Here is a 19,333-nt window from a genome sequence, read left to right as displayed (position 1 = left end):
AGTTCGCATTTAATCTGCTGAATTTCCTCAAACATCTTTAATATTGTCTAATGGGAATTTAGATGTTGCTCACAAATTGTAAAGCTATGATAGTATCTGTAAAGCTGTAGGATATGTAGTCACTGCCTAAAAAGTCAGGGAGCTTTTAACATGTTGAACTTAAAGAGACTTTATTATTATTAAGATGCACTGAAACTTTCCTTTTTTTTGTCCCAGATAATCAGGACAAACACCTAGCCAGGGGTGAACCAAGCAGTTGCTTTGTGAGAAAGCTTTTTTTTTTCCCCCCCTTCAGTAAACGTGACAATTACATTGCTTATGAGTGTATTCAAAATGTTCTTAAAGAGGTGTTATGTAAAATTTAAGGTGCTGACCTGCATGTATGTCCTCCTGTGAAGTTTCTTTTAAAGGGAGAAAGGAAAAAAGAAGCTGCTCTAGATAACCGTGTTGCTTTGAACTACCTTCAGCTGCTCCATATTTCCTGCTGTAAGAGGCAGTTATTTCTGGCAGTCCGTGACATAATAAAACCTTCTGTAAATGACAGCTTTATTTTTCAGATAGTCAAATCAGTTAAGAAGGCTGCTTCTGCAGCAGAAAGCCTCACTTTGGTGGACATATTTAAGTGAAAGCTATAAAAATTTTACTATATAATTGATAGACTGCCAGGGCCAAGCACACCTTGAGACAAAATGTGTGAAACTGACTCTGTCAAGGGATTGTTCCTTCTGCTACTGAACTATGTGAGTCACTCTGGTTTTGTCATTTCATAGGGCTTATATTACATATACTTGCTGCATCTTGAACCAAAACATATTAAAAATAATTTTTTTTCAAAAGCAGGCTTCTTGTGCAAATCCATTTGCAAAGTTTATGCACAAATGTTGTAAATATAGCATGGTCAGGAATGGTACCAGCAGCAAGCTTGTATTTTCAAGATTCTGCCGCAGGGAAAACAGGCATGTGTACTGTCTAGTGCGTCCTGAGGATTTTGCTCTTTTTGCCAGTTGCTCCCTCTAGCCTGTAGCTGGGGCTGTCGCAAGAACATATAGTTATTTTAGAGAGGAAAGAGAGGGAATAGATAAAAGTACTGGAGGAAAAATTAAGGTAACGTATTCTCTTTTTTTCCCCTCAGAGTTGCTTTGTGGATAAAACGTTGGGGAAAATATTAAGGAGTGCCAGTTTTTACTCTTGCTCTAAACTGAATAATATTACTTCATTGCTTTAAGGTACTTTCCTGGTTAGTGGTCATGTTTGTAACTGTACTTATGTGGACTTGGGACTTCCTGCTTTCTAGGGGAAGCTAAAGCTTCCATCATTATTCATGTAAAACTAGTGTAGCAAAATAATTCCATATTTCAAATATAGTGCCTTTCACAGTGTTACAAGTAAAGGATTTTACAGCAGTTGAGAATCACTGTAGAGCTGCTATAGTTCACAGTGGTTCTTGGGCCAATAAGTTGGACTACAAAGGTTATAAAGTGATGGTTTATTAGCTAAACTTTCTTGTCTAGGCAATATCATCCAGAGATACATGAAATGACATCATAGTACCACTGCATTTTATCATGTATGCATATACTTGTAGTTCTTCAGTCCAGCATCCTGTTTGTCTTCCTACATGCAGCTGTACATTGTGTCAGTTTTCATAAGTTCGTATTAAAGAAAGAATAATAACTACTTCCTTCCTCATTAGTGTATTGCAGCACCTTTTCACTTAGCAGTAGTTTCCTGGTATTATTTTGGGTTTTTTTGCATAAACTAAATGCTACCTAATTATTTGCATTTGCTGACACAGTCTGGTTATTTAATGTTAGTATTTTTTGTGTCTGACTGTTGTATGCATCCATATTCTTTTCCACGTTTTGTGTTCTTAGTACTTGTTTGCCGCTTATATCTATGCCCATGTATTTTCATTCATTTACGGAAAGTCCTTGGTACTTCATAAAATAAAGACCTTTGTCTATAAACTGAGTATGTAACAGTAGGGTAACAAGATAAAGGCAAAAAGGATAGAGCCCATGAGGGAAGTGTGCATAGACATACAATGGCTAGAAAGGTGAGGGGTTTTGAAAAACAGGAAAGAACTTGATGTTTGGTGGAGGCGAATCATAACTGAGCTAAGGTGTGATGCAAGAGGTGACAACAAGCTGGGTAAGTGCATTCAAAAATGTCGTCATTTCCTGGCCTAGTTCAGTCTATTCCAGTTAGTCTACTATCTTAATGGCTTGTTTGTGAACCTACAGCTTCAGGAGCGCTCTTCTAGTACGGTACAGTAGATGTAGGTGAGTTTCATTAGATTTGCCCTTGGTCCCCAAAACAAAGTCTGCTGAACATGGTCAGGAACAGTAGCCTAACTTTTCTTTAGGCCATTGTGAAAGAATATGGGCTCCCACTACAATATCAGGTGCTGAGTTTTGAGATATGCTTTTTCAGCATTCTTTGTATTTCTTAAGAACAAAGTGGGTAAAGCTGCACTGCTCTTCCTTCTCGTACATATATATATATGGAAATCTTTATATATATATATACACACACACATGTAAATCTTAATCAGCTTGCTAACCGTACTTTTTTTCTTCATGTAATGTCAGCATTACCGCTTTTTGGGATGTCCTTATTTTGGAATACTTAAAGCTTTTAGGGATTTGTTTAGCAAAGCTGATTTTTTCTTTTTTTTATTTCTCCTTAGGACAACACAGACAATACTGAAAGATGCTTAAGAGTGGTAGCAATATTGTAATTTCTAATAGGAAATGTAAACACAATTTGGAAAGCTTTTGTGTCAATGATTAGCTTAGGTTGATGTTACTACCTAACTGTAAGCATAGGTAGTGCTTGGTGTTATGTTGAAATCGAAGCATTCGCCTTTTGCTGATAAGTGTTATTAATGCTGTTCCTCCCATTCTTGAATGGGAGATGGCCAACTTTGCTTTTACTCAAAAGTCAGTGCTTTCCAAAACAGTCTGCTAATCTTGGTGCTTGAGGGGACATTCATTCTTGGTGGACTTAACAGTGTAGAGTAGTGCTGCTTCAAAGGAGACTTTCTTGGAAGTAGTATTTCCAGATCCAGTGTTAATTTTTCCCCTTCCAGTCAAATGTCTTTGCCTGGAAAATCTGTTGTGAGGAGAAGGTTAAGACCCTAAAAGGTTTTCCAGGTTGCTTTGTTCATTTCTAATTGTTATGTAAATGAATGTCTGCTTTTTCTCACTGTGTATCAAAGCTGATATGTCAGCCAGTATGATTTCTGCCACTTAGATAATTGGCATTCTATGAGTATTATATATATATTTATATATATATAATATATATAATAATTATAATAATATATAATATTATTTATTTAATATATATTATATATTATATATAATATATATTATATATAAATATTATATATTTAATATATAATATTATTATATATTAAATATAATAATATATAATATATAATAATATAATAATATATAATTAAATATATATATTTATGAGATGCTATTATAAATCTTCATATGTTATTACAGAAGTTTTCCTACGTCTTTTGTAAAAGTTACTTTGTAGTTATTTAATTTTCCTCTCAAGAAGTTGTCTCTATATAACATGAGGAAATGACAAGAAAGTGCCTGGCAAAATTTCATATATTTTTCTTCAGTGTAGATATGTCCTCCTTTATATAAGAATTTGTTACATAGCTAAATTGTGCATTCCCCTTTATTTATAGGGATGATACTCTGAAGCCTTTTCCCTATCTTCTGCTCCCTTTTTTTTTTTTTTAATTAATTCCTCTAGTCAAAGTTGTGGTCACTCAGACATGTAATTATTCTATTAGTCTTTAAATTGTGATTTTGCAGTTGTCATCCATGTTTTGCCTTGGATTTGTTTAGTTTGCCTGCTAGGTAGCTGTCCATTTTAGTGATATGCGTGAAAAATCTTTGCCCTTTGTAATGTGCAGCTTACATGTTTGCAAATTAGTTACTGAATAAGCAGTGACTAAACTATAGCTTATTGTTAAAAAAATGCAAAATTCTCAAGATTGTAAGAAAGTTGAAAAAAAATTAATACTGATTTGTAGCTTGTTTTCCACCTAAGTTTATACTATATGATTTCGGTACACCTGCTTATCTCTTTGCCCTATGTGCTGTGAAATTTGAGACTGAGAGTAGCTGAGATTTTTGGTGATTTTTGTTAACAGTGCCAGACTATTGAAAGATACAAGAAGTTGTTAGCAACAGAATACATGTCACTACAAGAATTTCTGCAAATAAGTATTGTCTTAAAAATTAATGTTTCATATTCAAATAATCAGAAAGTAAAGGTTTAAAACAAAATATTGGGCTTTGATATTAAGGAAATATCCAGTGTAAAGTATGTATGTATTTTTAAGGAAGAAGTAGCTGATGTGTTTGGCATGTGGGTATTCTCTGCAGTAATTTTCAGAAAATGCACTAATTGTTTATTCTTTCTCTTTTTATAAAATTTTTAGAAGGTATCGGTTGCTAATGGCAAGTGCATGCCCATTCTGTTCCCTACACTAGCAGGCTGTGTGCTGCTGAAAGCTGTACAATTGGATTCAGTTTTGAATCAGTTCCTAGAAGGTGAATTATTTTTTCCAGTTGAAATTTGGAAAATTACTTTGCTTGGAGTTCTTTAAACCTTTTGGTTTGAATTACATTCACATTTAGTACATTTCTTATTGCTTTTATAGTTCTATCAACATTTACTAAATATTGCAGTGAATAGCAAAGGCTAAAGCTATAAATATAATAATTCTCGGCATATCACATCTGTGGATTTAAATGATGGCCAACTGTTTTACTGTTATTGTTTTGTTCAGACTTACTGCTCACTCCATGGAAGACTGTTTATTTTGTTAGTTTGCATGACCAATGTAGTTCATTGGTGCAATAATTTTCTGCTAGCTGAGAAATTTACTTTAATAATTTCTCAGTGAGTTCTTAGTTTCGTAAGAGCTTTCTGTCATATTGCTTTACTAGAGTAGGAAGCATTTATTTACTGAGAGGCTGTTCAAATCCTGGAACAAGTTTCCTAGAGAGGTGGTCAGTGCCCCAGGCCTGTCAGTGTTAGATGCATTTGGAAATGCCCTTAACAATGTGCTTTTGGCCAGCCCTGAAGCAGTCAGTTATTTGGACTAGATGATTGTTGTAGGTCCCTTCCAAATGAAATAGTCTATACTAGTCTATTCTGCACACTAAGACATAAGATTTGTAGAAGAGAGGTTTATTTTCTTATCCTCAATGGGAAAAATAGTTCCACAGTTGTAATTTCTTACTGCCTCTAAGCATGTTGCAAAACCTGCTTGATAATTTAATCATAAATAGTAAATGCCAAGGACAAAAAGTGAAAAAAGTTGCAAAGAAAGTTTGATCATTTTGAAATAGACGTGTGTTTACGTATACGAATATTTAGTACTGTGGATTTATTAAGCAGGAATGTCTTTACTGGGTTATTAATTTGGTATTACAATTTCTGTACCTACATCTCCTCTTTGTAACTGCCACTGTTTCTTTTGTGAGAGTGGAATAGTACTCTGTAGAATTGAGAAATTTTCAGTAACTGAAGCAGTAAATCAAGATTTTTTCACTTAGGTAGGAAGAGGAAATACAAGAGGAATCAGCAAAATTTGAGATAATTAGAAATTTTCAGATAATCTGGATGATAATGAGAAGAAAGGAAAAGGGTTTTGAGGTCTAGTAAGGTAACATTAATAAGGTGTCCACATCAGTTATTACTGGAGGTAGGAGGGTGAAATGAGGCTAAATGTTAATGTATACGCTACCCAAGCAGTAGGTTAGTAGCTGAATTACCCTGAATTACAGTCACATCTGAAGAATTATGGGGGCAGAAGGTGGTAGGTATTCAAAAACAAAACAAGGAGTTATGTTGTAACCCATCTGTGGAAAGTAAAAGCACAAGGGAGAAAGACCTGCAGAGGAGGTACTTTTTAAATACACAGTGGGACAGTAACAGATAGTTTCACTCTTATAAGCTCAAAAAAAATAACTGCAGTGCTAAAAATTGGTTTTCCTCTGTTTTGTGAGCTTTCGTATGATTTTGTAGTGAGAATGAGGATGAAATTTCTCTTTAAAAATTGGTTTTAATACATTTTAAAGATGGGTAAGTTTAAAACCTGTTTTTTAACTTGTTGCATGCTTTTCTACTACACATAAGTTGGAATTGGATGGCTATTTTCATGCTAGATGGTATTCATAAGCAGAATTATATTGACTTTAATGTGACATGGACTAGTGAGAAAATAGAGGTGATTTGGAAAGGCTGTACTTTAGTGCAGTGTGTATATGCTCTTTCAATTACTTCAACCTATCATTTTATGCAGAATTTGGCAAATTACTGTTGCACAGGCTTTATGCTTGTACTGACATTGTTGAACTAGATTTTAATATGTTAAAAAGGAATGGTAGCTTTATCAGTGTTAGCACATTAAGACAAAATTAACTTCAGAATTGAAAAATAATTTTCTGTGCCATGTGAAGCTGTGTTCACATGTAAACCTGGTATTTCTATCATGGTGGGACAAAACTTGCAGTGAATAAAATACTCCACTATTGTAGATGCCTAGTCTTGTTTGAAAGAAATGTTTGGGAAGGGTCCTGTGGAAGTGCTTTCCTTACAGTTTTCAACTAGTAATGAATTTTATTAATTATAAGCCAGCCTGAGAGATGCTGATCCAAGTTATAAGTGGTTTTTTTGTTTGTTTTTTTTACATTTCTCCCATAAACTGTATCAGTTGTGTGGCATGTTATTTTACCTATTCTTAACACATACTGCTTTCAGCTACTTTAACAGTACGGACTGTTAATGAAGCAATACCAGGAAATTACCGTCCAATTGGGTCTGCAGGCTTCCAGGTGCTGTATTTAGAAAGTGCAAAACAGAACTTTCTTCAGATTTCCTGGTACAATTTGAAAGTAGCCGTGACCTGAACTGTGATTTTTCTTCCTCATTTTGTACGTGGAATCTGAGAATCTGAATGAACAGTCGTGTATTCGAACCACACTGTCAGCCAGGGTTCAAGCAAAATTTTTATAAACATTAATAAGGTACTTTTAATATAAGACCACAGAGACATTCAGCAACTTACCAGGCATCAGCTTTCATTTATCTGGCCTCCACTCCACTGTTTTTTCTAAATTTCCATGCTATCTGATCTCCCATGAACCTTCAGCAATTCCTTTAGCTGAATATGTTAATTCTGGCATTTTCCAAAAAGGGAGATCTATTAACATTTGCTTGTAAGCCTCCTTTTCAGATTGGGACTTGTTTCTTTTAGCTCTGTTGGGGTTGTTTCATATGGCACATACTGGAAGAAATATTTTTAATTATTTCTTTACCTAAGTAAATATTGATGTAAATAGACTGTAAGTTTTGAAACTTAGGTAGGAGGTAGTTTCATATTTGAAGTGCCTTTTCATTTTTGGTTAATCGCTGTTACTCCCCTCACCTGACTGTATTTTACCTGGGTAATCTTTTTTAATTACTGTTCACTCCTCTGTATCTGGGATACTTAACTAATCGTTCTGGTAACTTTTCAACACTATACAATGTTTTCTCTCTAAGCTAAAGATTTGCCAGTTTATTTTACTTTCCTTTACATCAACAATTATGTCAAATACTGTAGAAAGTTAAAATGTGAAAATAAATAGTTAGATCTAAAGAACAATTGGATTTCCTATTGGTATAATGGTCTGAGGAAAAAAAAGAACGAAATGCAGTCTAAGTTCTGGATTGTAACGGATGCGGGCTTTGTCTGAAGTAGCTCATGGACTAGTTTTACTGGTCCTGCTGATTTTTTTCTTTAGACTAGATATTGCAAGAGTTACTGACTCTTACAGAATTGAAGGTCATTAGTTGTCTTTTTTTTTTTCCCCCTAATGTTTCCCTTCATGTAGGTAACTATAGCCAGCTCAAGTTGAAAAATTAAAGGAGTATCTCTCTTGATATTGAGTGTTTTACGGATTTCAAACATAAGCCAGTTATATATGATCAAAACCAAGTTTTGAAAACTCCTGAGTGTTAAGTTTCTTTTGGCAGAATTTGGAAGAAAACCTCTTCAAAAGCATGTCCTTGTCTATTCTGCTTCCTTTGCTCATGTGCTTCATGCATTTCGTCTTGGATTATAAGGGAGAAAGATATTTGTATGATATTTTGCTCCTTATATGAGCTGCTTCTTAGGTGAGATCATTGTGGCTGAAGTGACTTGATTTGTGTCTCTTCCTTGGCTATAACTACTGATGGGCTTTGTCATCATCCTTTTGCTGAAGGGAAGGTCTTGTTACACTGTAAATTGCAATTTTTTTGCTACATTGCTATTTGTAGGCTTAATCTCTAAGTTACAATCTCATTTTATTGTTTCTCCTTTACCCCTGTGATGTAAGTGAACTTTGCAGGTATTTAGTCCCCGTGGTGGATAAGCTGAGGATGAAATCTCTAGTACTTAAGAGAGGAGGTTTTTTATAGCACACGTTTACACTAAGTGTTAATCTGCACAAGCGACACTGCAGGAAATGAAAGCCACGGACCAAGGGTGTGACTGTCAGAATACGTAGTCCTCTGTGGATAAGTTGGCTTTAAAAAAGTGTCCTAGAGTGAGACTTAAGGTGCCTGGATCATGTCTGAAATAACAAGTATACAGCATGGGCTAAGACTTCCTGGGCTTCCTTGGGATGATAGGCAGGGAGTGCCTTGCTGGAGATGAAGGAGGAGGCACTGGGGCTCTGCCCTCTCCACCCCGTCTTCTCCCTCTCTGCTGTGCCACTGGACAGTCCGAATGTGTGTGTGTGGTGGCAGTAATTTGGCTCTGCAGACAGAGAGCAGTGTGAGTGTTGCTGTTGATATAATAAAACCTTCAAAATGGATTTAAAGATAATGCAATAGTACTGTTTCAGAATAAAGTATACATATTTGTAAGTTATAACTAACTTAGATAAAACTCTTTTGAACTCTGCTAATTAAAAACAGTAGTTCAAAAAAAAAACCCTAAACCAGCAACAGTTAGAAATTAAGACAGTTCTTGGTTTTCTAGAAACAAATCATAGAGATTTCCTTTCCAACAATACTTCTGAAGCACAGATAAAATGGCTTCCTGTCCCAGGGTTTCCTGTATCCATGGAAACCTGACTTTAACCACTTCTTTCTTAGTTTCCTGCAAATCCTAGTACAAAATGTGAGAGCTCTAGTATGCGGCAAGACTGCCTTTACAAAGATTTCATAAATGAGTATAGTCAGTCAGCTTGTAACTTAATAGCAAAACAGCAAAATAACAGAAATGGTGAACTTCAGATTTGGGGTAAGGAATTGTTTTATTTATTTTGAATGAAACTCAGCTTTATAAAAGTAAAATTCAAATTATAGATGAGATGCCAATGAGAGGAAACTTGTTTCCAGTTGGCTTTTCTGCGTAGATGCTGTTGAAACATTTCCTAGTCATTCTTAACTATAATAAATAGTTAATAAACAATATTTTTAATTTACTAGAAGCTGTTATTTTGGCAGCTTAGTTGCTTTTATGCTGCAACCGGTTAAATATTTTCTGACTAGGTTGACAGTACATTTGCTTCATTGTTCATTTATTTTGAAAATTTTTCAGTATAGTTTAAACACTTACTAATTTTTATTCTGCTTATTTGGCATGAAAGGACAATATGTAAAACACCAATCTTGAAAGCAATGCTTATATTTTAAAGACAGTACACATAGAATCCTTAAACTTTTGATTTAAAAATATTTATAAATTTCTTTTTATCTTTACTAGCTAAGTCAGAGATGATTGAGAAGGCCAAAGACAGGGATATGTGTGGTCTGCGAAGTTCTCCACCCTGCCCGGGAGGATTCCTGTATATCCTCAAGTGTTTTCTTTTGTTGCTGCTCCAGAAGGAGGCTCTTGGCTGCCCAGCTGCTTGCCAGTTCTGTACAGGGAGACAAGTTAGCTGTCGTAATTCAGGGCTTTCAAGTGTTCCATGGAACTTTCCAAAAACTACGATTATTATGTACCTCAGTGGCAATAATATAACGCATGTCACTCCAAATGAACTAAGAGGCCTTCAGAATCTTGCTGCGCTCTATATGGACAACTCTAGTATTTTGTATGTACACCCAAAAGCTTTTGTGGGACTCCCCAAACTGTGCTACTTGCATCTAAATAACAATAACATTAAACGCCTGGATCCAGGAATCTTTGAAGGTCTTTCCAATCTTCATTGTTTATACCTTCAGAATAATCAAATAGCATTTCTTCCCAGAGGATTATTTAGTGATCTCCTTTCTGTTAGATATTTAACACTTCAAAGAAATCGTCTTAGTGTCCTTGGAAGTGGGACTTTTTTGGGAATGATAAATCTCCAGACACTTAACCTAGCCAATAATAAGATTTCACGGATATCAGATTCAGCATTTTGTCATCTTGAAAACCTTGCATATTTGTACCTTGAAGGTAACAACTTAACACTCGTACCATCGAATGCTATTGGAAAGCTCAGAAATCTTGAAAGACTCTCTTTGTCTCACAATCCCATTGGATCAATACATCCTTTTGCATTTAAAGGACTTAACAAGCTTGGATATCTGTCTTTAAAAAGTGTAAAGCTGAAATGTATTGCTGTAAATGGATTTTTTGGATTAAACAACCTTAGCCAGTTAATCTTAAGTTACAATGATTTAGAAAATCTAAATTCTAGCACTTTTACTTTTTTGAACAACTTAACATATCTGCAGCTAGACAGAAATAAAATAACAAGTATTGGTGATGGTACCTTTGAAAAAATGGGACAGTCACTTAAAATACTAAGTTTAGCATTCAATAATATTGCAGAGTTACGGCCTGAAGTGCTCAAGCCCTTAGTGTCTTTAACTCACCTACAGGTAAATTATAATCCTTGGAACTGCAGCTGCAAAATGCTTGGGTTACTTAATTGGCTAGTGTTGTCTCCTATTTCTGTAAAAATTCATTGTCAGAATCCCCCGAGTGTGCATGGCAGACCTCTGCATTACATTAAGTGGACTCAGTTTGCAAACTGCAGTAGTCCTACTGCCAGCCCAGAAACAGCCTGGAATCTAGGATCTGTAAGTGTCCGTCACCGTGCTACTACTTTGCTGATGGCATGGCATAAGGCAAACAAGCACCACGCGTTTGAACAATTTGAACAGTTTGTCAGTGCAGAAACAAAATACGCTGCTTTCTGGGAAGGAACTACAGCTACGTCTGCTAACCCATTGCACTCTGAAGAAAACGCTGCTGAAATTCCGTCACAGGCAACTACAGTATTATCAACATTACCAGTGCAAATACCAGTACAGATTATACCTGTTAACAGAACCATAGAAGAAAAAGGGTTATTTCCAACGGATACTGCTCCTGTATCATTAAAAACATCCCTGTTTTGTACACAACAGGTTGAAAAGCTGAGTCAGGCTTTTGACATTTTACTAGCATTTTTCATTCTGTCTTGTGCAGTGATCCTGTTCTTAATCTGTAAAATTGTTCAGTTTAGGCAGAAGCTAAAGGTGTTGGAAAACTCGGGGGAAAAAAGAATAGAATATTATGGGTTTTATCAGCCTGGCAGGTACAACATAACTGACCCAGTGCAGTCTCTAACTCAGAATTCAATGAGGCATTCAGAACTGGACCAAATTAGGCTGATCAAGCGAACAGCATCTGAAAGTCAGGCACAGGTCATATTGTTTGAACATTCATCACTGTAATTTCTCTCATTTGATTTGATGTTACCATTATTGTGATCTGAAATATCAAGAAATCAAGAACTCAATTTTCTCAAATACCTTCACTTATTAAAATGAACCAGTTGAATTGTGTAAAAGAGTGTAATTTGCATTCTGCATCATAATTTGCTTCCTGAATGCTTTTAAGTATTGATGTTTATTAGATATCATTTAAATTGAGCATGGGTAGGTATATTGTACTCTCTGTTGTAGGAATCTTTCACCTGTAACTGTAGTATATCTGCAGTATAAAGTACACATATTTTTTTTTATTATGCAGTATTTTATGGTTTAATTTTCTATAGAAATTCCATAACTAGCTTGAAGCAAGCAGAACATCATTTTTTAGCAGGATCATGGAGCCAGGAAATCTGTGGGGATTTAAAAAGTGCAATGCTTCATTTATTTATTGTAATACTGTTTCTACTCTGCCTCTATTAATCATCACTGTGGAAAAGAAAGTGAGTATATTTACATCTAGCATGTTTGAACTCTCAAGAAAAAGAAAATAAAATTATACAAATTTTATTCCTACTTACGACATTTTAATATACAAGGTTGCATGTTCAGTCTGCTTAATGAATGTATTAAAATGAATTTTTTGTTAGTGTCCTCATTTCATGATAATACCTCAGACTGGAGTTAACAGGGAAGCTAAGTTTCTTTTGGGTTGAAAAAATGACCAAATTTATTGTGTCTAGGGTAACAGAGGTGGTTAGTTATTGTCAATAAAAGATCTATATAGTAATAGTTTGAGAGAGATTTTGCATAGAGAAATATAAATAAAGACATATACTCCACTTTAAATGCGTAATTCTACTGTATATTTGGAAGTGTGAGGTCCAAGTACCTTTTCTTAGTGAAGACCTAATTTTAGGATTTGTCTTAAAAAGATGGATATTTTTTTACTATATAGTCTACATTTGTTTAAAGTTTTTCCTTTTACGTTATTGTGAAACTTTCTAGTGTGTTGTAGCTTGATTTTCAATGTCAATTTCTGTTATTTTTTTTTCTCATTGTTACTCCAGTAATTCAAACTCTGTTCAGGAAAAAGTCATAAAAAATGTTCCAACTAATCTAATCTTGTAAAATTTTCAGCTAGCTAAATGGGGCATACTTTTTAGATGTTTTTTGCCTTCTTGGGCCATGCCCTAGATACTTCAACCATTTGCTTTATAAGCAGTACAATTTACAGTTACATAATTTTGCTCAAGGAAAAATGGAAAACAGCATTTTAATAATCTGTACTCCATGGAGTTGATTTAAGTTGTGTAGAAGTATGTTGCTGTTCCAGGATCCAGCCTGGAGACTGGTGCCTTTCCCAATTCAGGGCAAGCTGGGTTAATCAAGTTTTCATTGCTAGATATGCTACTGTGCGTTTGTTAGAGAGGAGTTTGGGGAGCGAGCGAAGTTTGAGACTGAGCAAACCTAGTTTTCAAAGGAATCTGATAGGGGAGAGCTCTAGCAGTTTAGGCTTTAATTTCCACAGCTGCTCTCTACAGAAGGGTACAAGATGTTCCCTCTGAAGGTGTGTCCTTTCCACCGACAAGCTGCTGGAGGAGTTGTTTGCCAGGTCTGAGTCTTACCATCTGTAGTGAAGGAGCGTGAAAGGAAACCCATGCTGCCAGAGCCAATTGTGCAAACAGGGAGTTGGAGCAGTTGGAAGACATCTGTGGGAGTGGAGTCATCCTCTAATACCCAGCTTGCCGACAATTCAGATAAGACTAGCAAAGAATTGAGAGATTTGTGATGCAGTTGTGGGAGAAATAATTTTCTTTTGTAGTTGACAGCTTTTGTGTTTAAATGTTCGCACTGAGAAAGAGATCCTTTCATGTACACGTGTGGTTCATGGCTAACTATTAAAATCATTTCTGAATATATTAGAAGACTTGTTTGAGTCTGCTCTTATGGTTGTCGGGCTTAGAGCCAGCTATAGGACTCCCTGGAAATGTTGGTTTAGCTGCTACATTACTGTTCTAGGGGCTGCTTAGCACTGTGCAGCTCCTAAGGTGGAGTAGGTGGTGGGAGAATGTGTGGACAATCATGTACACTGCTCATAGTATGTGCAAAATAATCTCCACTTGTCCTAGTCCACCTCTTTCCTTGGGTAATGATATAAGAATGGAGAAGTAGTTAATCTCAAATATTCTGTACACTAATAAAGATACAAAATTAAGCTTTTCCCTTTTTTTTTTATTGCATCATCCTGATGAATGTAGAAAAGCAGAAAATAATTTCTCTTCCTTTTAATCTCTAAAAAAGTGGGTTTCCCCGTGCAGTGTTTTCCCTCTCTTTCTGAAAAGGATGAGGAAGATGCATAGGAGATATGGGGACCATTTTATTTAACACCCCTGAAAAATTTATCATTATATATGCTTTATTAAGCTGGTGATAAAGATTTATTTACATATGTATTACACACATGCATACATACGTTACATATGTAGTTGAAATCCAAATTCTGAATTTTTGCACAAAACTGCAGGATAAGTATGTTGGATAGACAGCTGAGTGAGGAAAAAGTATTATTACTTTTTTCAGAACAGATGTGGTCTGTTTTTTTCCTTTGCAAAGCTTTTATTCTTTGATCTGACAAATTATGCAAACCTTAAATAATGGGTTTGAGATTATTCTAGTACAAGCTGCTGTTTGCTACATTTTATTTTCATTATAGGCAAGGTGAATTTTATTTAAAGACAGCATAAAAGCTTCTTTTGAAATAAAAAATGTTTGTAATAAAAAATAATGTTAATGTGTGCTAATTGTATCATTGAACCTGGTTCTGGAGAGGTTTAGATTAGTGATGCATTTATATTACTACTGAACTTTAAATAAGGTTTCTTTTTTCCAAAGCACAATGAATCTGTAGTGTCTTTATCTTTCACCAGCATGTGTCTTGTGTTCTAAAAATAGTTGCATTGTTTAATGATTCCATAATTGGAAAACATTTCAATGAGTGTATGGTAGGAATAAACTTCATAAAGGGAAGAAGGGGGGGAGGAAGAGAAGGTATTATCTTTACTGAAAGCTGCAGTCAACAGTTACTCCATTTTGAAAGGCCTTCTGCATTTTTTAGCTTTGCTTTCCTCAAAAAAGAAAAATTACCATGGATTTTCTCTTTTACTGAAGAAAGTAGTAAAATATCATTCCTTATTTATGCTATAAAGTAAAAATACTTTCTCCAAGTAGAGAAATTAATGATTTCTCTGTGTGCGTTGGAGCTAACTATCAAGAACAATATTTTTGGCCTCCAACTACTATCCTTCGTTTCTTCTGGACGTACTGCATCTCCTTGGAAAGACAAGTTATGGAAATGGGCCTCCCTGTGTGCTCCAACTATCAATCTGAAAGCTTGGAAAAAAACCCATAATGTTAATGACCACCATACATACACTATTTATTTACCTGTTGGATAATCAAAGTATCCACCCTGAATAGGTTAACCGTAATTAGCCCTGGAGATGATGAAAAGGCTATGCCTTCACTGGGTCAAACACCTTGCTGCTCCTTCCCTATAAAAAAATTCTGTGGCAGTTAAGGATACTTCATGAAGCTTGGAAGGAAGAAGTATAACTACTAGATAATGGATAGCAACCTGTATTATTAATTAAATATAGCATGCATACAGGGCATAGTTTACTTGTCCAGGATGCAGAGCGTTTGTGTTTGTTCTTGGTTGAATGCCCCGTGTCCTCTGTTACTGTGAAGCTGAGGATGTCTGTTTCCTTTCTCATGTTGGAAAATATTAACAACATTAATGGCATTTTCATGTTTCTAAAAAACTATGAGGCAAAAGGGCTTTAATGGGAGTTGTGCTGGGTAGGAACCTCTGACTAGAGTGAAGAAATTTGCTTTGTCTCTAGGGGCTCATTCCGCAGTCTGTTAAGCATTTTCTCAGTGGTGATGTGTGGTTGGTAGTCTGTTTGCTTTCTGCTTGCAGAAACCCACAGAGACTGAGTCTCACAGTGTATAAAACTTTGCTGTTCTGAATGAGATGGGGAAGCTTTTTGCCAGGGAGAAAGTCTTTTGAAATACATACTTGACAATGATAGTAAAAATAGGCCAGACTGAATGAAAATTGTGTCATTTTTCATTTTGTGGAATTTGCAAGTGTTACGTTTTGTTATACAAAATACAGTTCAGATCCTGGCATTCAACAGTAGGTGAATAAAAAAGGAGCAAAGGTAATCCTTTGGAAACAAAATGATTGTGAATTGAATCATAATCTTATAAAACAAATTTTAAAGAAATATTTTATATGCTTACTATTATAATTTGATACACATTTTTCCAAAGCAGTCATCTCTATGTAAGGTCTCTTTGTCATATTTGTGGAATTTTGTTATATATCTGACAAAGTTATTCAAATGTAATGATGAATGTACATAGAGCTACAGTTTTTCCTTTTTTTTTCTTCATGTATTTGTCCCAATAAGAAAAGGGAGTGGAAGAGTATTATGAAATAGATTAGTTTATGTTAAAACATACAGGATGAATCTACAATACATGAACTTTGTATTCGGTACCTTTACACACATGTAGAACATGTGTACTTATCCCTACTAGACAGCAGTAGCATCTTTAGGAAAAAAATTCCGAACAGGGAGTAATAAAATACTTAGATCAATGGCCGTCCTAGGAGGAAAGTTGAGGTTTACCATCATCAGTTAGGCTGTTTCTGTTTCTTTGCTGCTTGTAGCTGCTATTTTTGCTTGAGATGAATGTTTTTTCACTTGCAGTATGTCTTTCCTTTTGTGTGGTTTGCAGAGTAGTTCACATGCACTGAAGAAGTCCTGCAATAGCACATCTCCAACAGTAGACATACAGTAGCAGGAAATTCAGTGGAAACAGCAATCACAGCTGCTTTCCATTAACTAGGAGGTGGTGGCACCTGCATTTTCCATCATGGGGAGATTATGATTCTGTGCCCTAATCCCACAGGACCATTAATTCTCAAGGCAAGGGCAAGCGTCTAAACGCAGATGTTCAGTGTCATTTCGGGCGTTGTCTGGGATATTCAATATGGCCCTAAGCTCATGCTGGGGAAAGGTGCTTACCTATTTAAAGTCTTGAATGATACTTGCTAGCCCTTTGCAGTTGTCTTAAATAGCCTCATATTTCAAATGGCAGGAGGTGCCTGTGTTTAAGCAGAGAGATCCTATCCCACTTTTCTCTCTGTGGTCAGAAAAATGGTGTTCCTGCAGAAGTGAGCAGTTATTTTTTACCTTCTATGGGGAGTCATTTGGCTGCTTAGGAGGGCGAAGAAATACTCATAAGCAAAACAGAGAAAACAACAGTATAGTGTTCTGTTTTTAGAAACTGCCCTTTGCGATTAAGGGTTCGTGTGTAGATTTTGCATTGAATAGTAATGGGAGAAAATGTCTTGATGTGTTTAGAACAGACGCCAAGACTCTGACTCCTTTCCTTGCAGGACCGTGCCCTCACCACTCACTTCTTGAGTCCTGTGCTAGCGTAGTTTTCCTTTTATTTCATTTGCAATTATTTCTAAGTTTTCAGCAGTGGCATGTGAAGTTTTATTTTCTGCAAGAATAATATTTCTTGCACATTTTTTAAGCCTTTGTGTAATTAAAAAATAATTTATCTGCTTAATAGCCTGCTTAGCTAAGCAGTAAGTAATGAAAATACTGCCTAGTAAGTGTGCTCTACAGTTACTGAGCAAATTTCCTGTTTAGTTCCTTTAGCTAAGTCACTTTCCTGTTCTTCTCCAATGTCATCCAAGATAAATTTTGTTCTTTTCCAGTGCTGTCCAAGATAAATTTTGTGGTATCATCAACATTTCAGTGGAAGGGCTGCATGATGTTATGTCTGAAGATCCTGAAACCGGAACGTACAAAGAGTAAGTGGAAAATCTAATTTATTTTTGTGGATTTAACAGTAGCAGTACTGTTTTACTTATAATGTTTTGATTGGAACAATCTGTAGGTCACTTAAGTCATGCTCTTAAGAGTCCTGTTTTCACAAGAGTGAATGTTTCAGAAGGAAATTTTGATCCTAAGAAAAAGTAAATTTAAGGAGGGGAGGGAGGGTTTAAAATGGCAGTCAGTATAAATCTGTATTGTTCATTAAGTTATCTACTAAATGATGTCTTGAAGTGTTCATATGCTTAATTTGGTTTTTTGCTCTCTTGACTATTACATCTAAAGTTACAATCCAATGAGCTTGTTTGTTGACAGGGTGGTGGCTCAGAGCCTTTGAGTGTGACATCTGGAGTTTAAGTGCCTCAGCCTCATTGAGTGAACCTAGTGAACAGTACTTCACAGCCTGGAGAACTTGAAAACTTATCCCACAAGGACCATTTTCCCCATTTAGTTGTTCCTCTCAGAGTACACTGCTACACAGCATCACACTCACTCCCCTCCTGCTGACTCACAGGTTACTGGTATTTCATTTCATCAATGATGGAAAAGTAAAAAAACCCCTGAATTATAGGGTTTTTTTAGGACAGAGGGTTTAATATTGTTTTTTCTCCTTAATCATGGCACAGTTTTAGAGGGATGGAGAGTTGTAAGACATTAAAAATGGATGCTCTGCAAGGTGTCTTTACAGACGCTGTGTTCTAATAACAGTATTTACTGGATGCTAGGAATCAAACATTTTCTAACTTTCAGGTAATTACCTGGTGGTAGAACATCTGAACTAATTAATTAATTGCTTAAGGGGAAGTTTGCTGAAGCCAGCTGGTACAGAACAGCCTGCATGCAATCTATTAAAGTTTTTGTCCACCTGAAACAGCTGATATGCACACAAGTATGTGCTGAGAATGGTCTGCACTCCTGCTGAGCCTAACTGCAAGAATTGGTTGCAAAAGTAAATTTTTTTCTTCTTCCCCTAACTCTCTATATAGAAGGTATGACTCCAAAGTCTGGAATGTGCTTTGACACTGTCTTCCTTTTACTATTGGAGACAATGTTAGAGTCCCTTCTGTTTCTAAATGTGTTGCTTTGCCAGTACTTGTTAAAAAGAGAAGTAAATAAAACTTCGTCCTATTTAATTTTATATTTTAAGCTGGAAGACTTGCAGAACTTGTCTCTGTACTTTTCCAAACTCTGGACGTTGTGTTTTGCTTTAGAAAATGTAGATGCTGAACCAAGGATGTATTTCTGTTGACAGGTACTGAATAGGCTGTTTGAAAGTTTGAGATTTGTGTTATACATTCCAATGTCATGTGAAAGTAAATGAAGTGAGAGCACTGATCTGGAGTTGTGTGCGCTATTTTGGCTCATCAGGTTGAAGAAGAATGACTTAAGCCTGAATTAGTTCAGAAACAAAGCTGTGTATTTCACTGATTATGTAATATCTCATTAGCGTAGAGACTGAAACTACATGCATGTTTAACATAGGAAGATCAAGGCTGAAGCAATATAGAACTGCAGCCACTAAAGGACAAAGAGGGTATAAACATACACTGGGATAATGGTACAAATTAAAATACATTGTTAGCTTAAATATGTTTAAACTGGAAATCTGAAAAAACTGTTGTAGTTAGAGCAATGAGATTTTGGAAGAGCCTTTCCAAATGCAAATGCAGATATAAAAGTCTCACCGGTTCTTAGATGGAATTTTTATC

General features: G+C 35.7%; 1 protein-coding gene across 3 annotated transcripts in view; it reads left to right on the top strand.

Moving 5' to 3' along the window:
- The window catches only part of IPO11 (importin 11), an 87,756-nt gene that overhangs the window by 60,180 nt on the left and 8,243 nt on the right, over positions 1-19,333 (top strand). For 2 of the 3 annotated variants that reach the window (XM_069881120.1, XM_069881121.1), the window contains exon 30: positions 17,507-17,602. In XM_069881120.1, coding sequence (XP_069737221.1) covers positions 17,507-17,602 — 96 coding nt within the window. Of the gene's footprint in view, positions 1-9,781; positions 9,915-17,506; positions 17,603-19,333 lie in introns of those variants that run through there. The other variant, XM_069881122.1, reaches the window with a different exon arrangement.

The sequence above is a fragment of the Phaenicophaeus curvirostris genome, chromosome Z (assembly GCF_032191515.1).
Source record: "Phaenicophaeus curvirostris isolate KB17595 chromosome Z, BPBGC_Pcur_1.0, whole genome shotgun sequence".
NCBI classification, from domain to species: domain Eukaryota; kingdom Metazoa; phylum Chordata; class Aves; order Cuculiformes; family Cuculidae; genus Phaenicophaeus; species Phaenicophaeus curvirostris.
The sequence above is the reverse complement of the archived record's forward strand: the minus strand, read 5'-3'. Positions and strand labels throughout refer to the sequence as shown.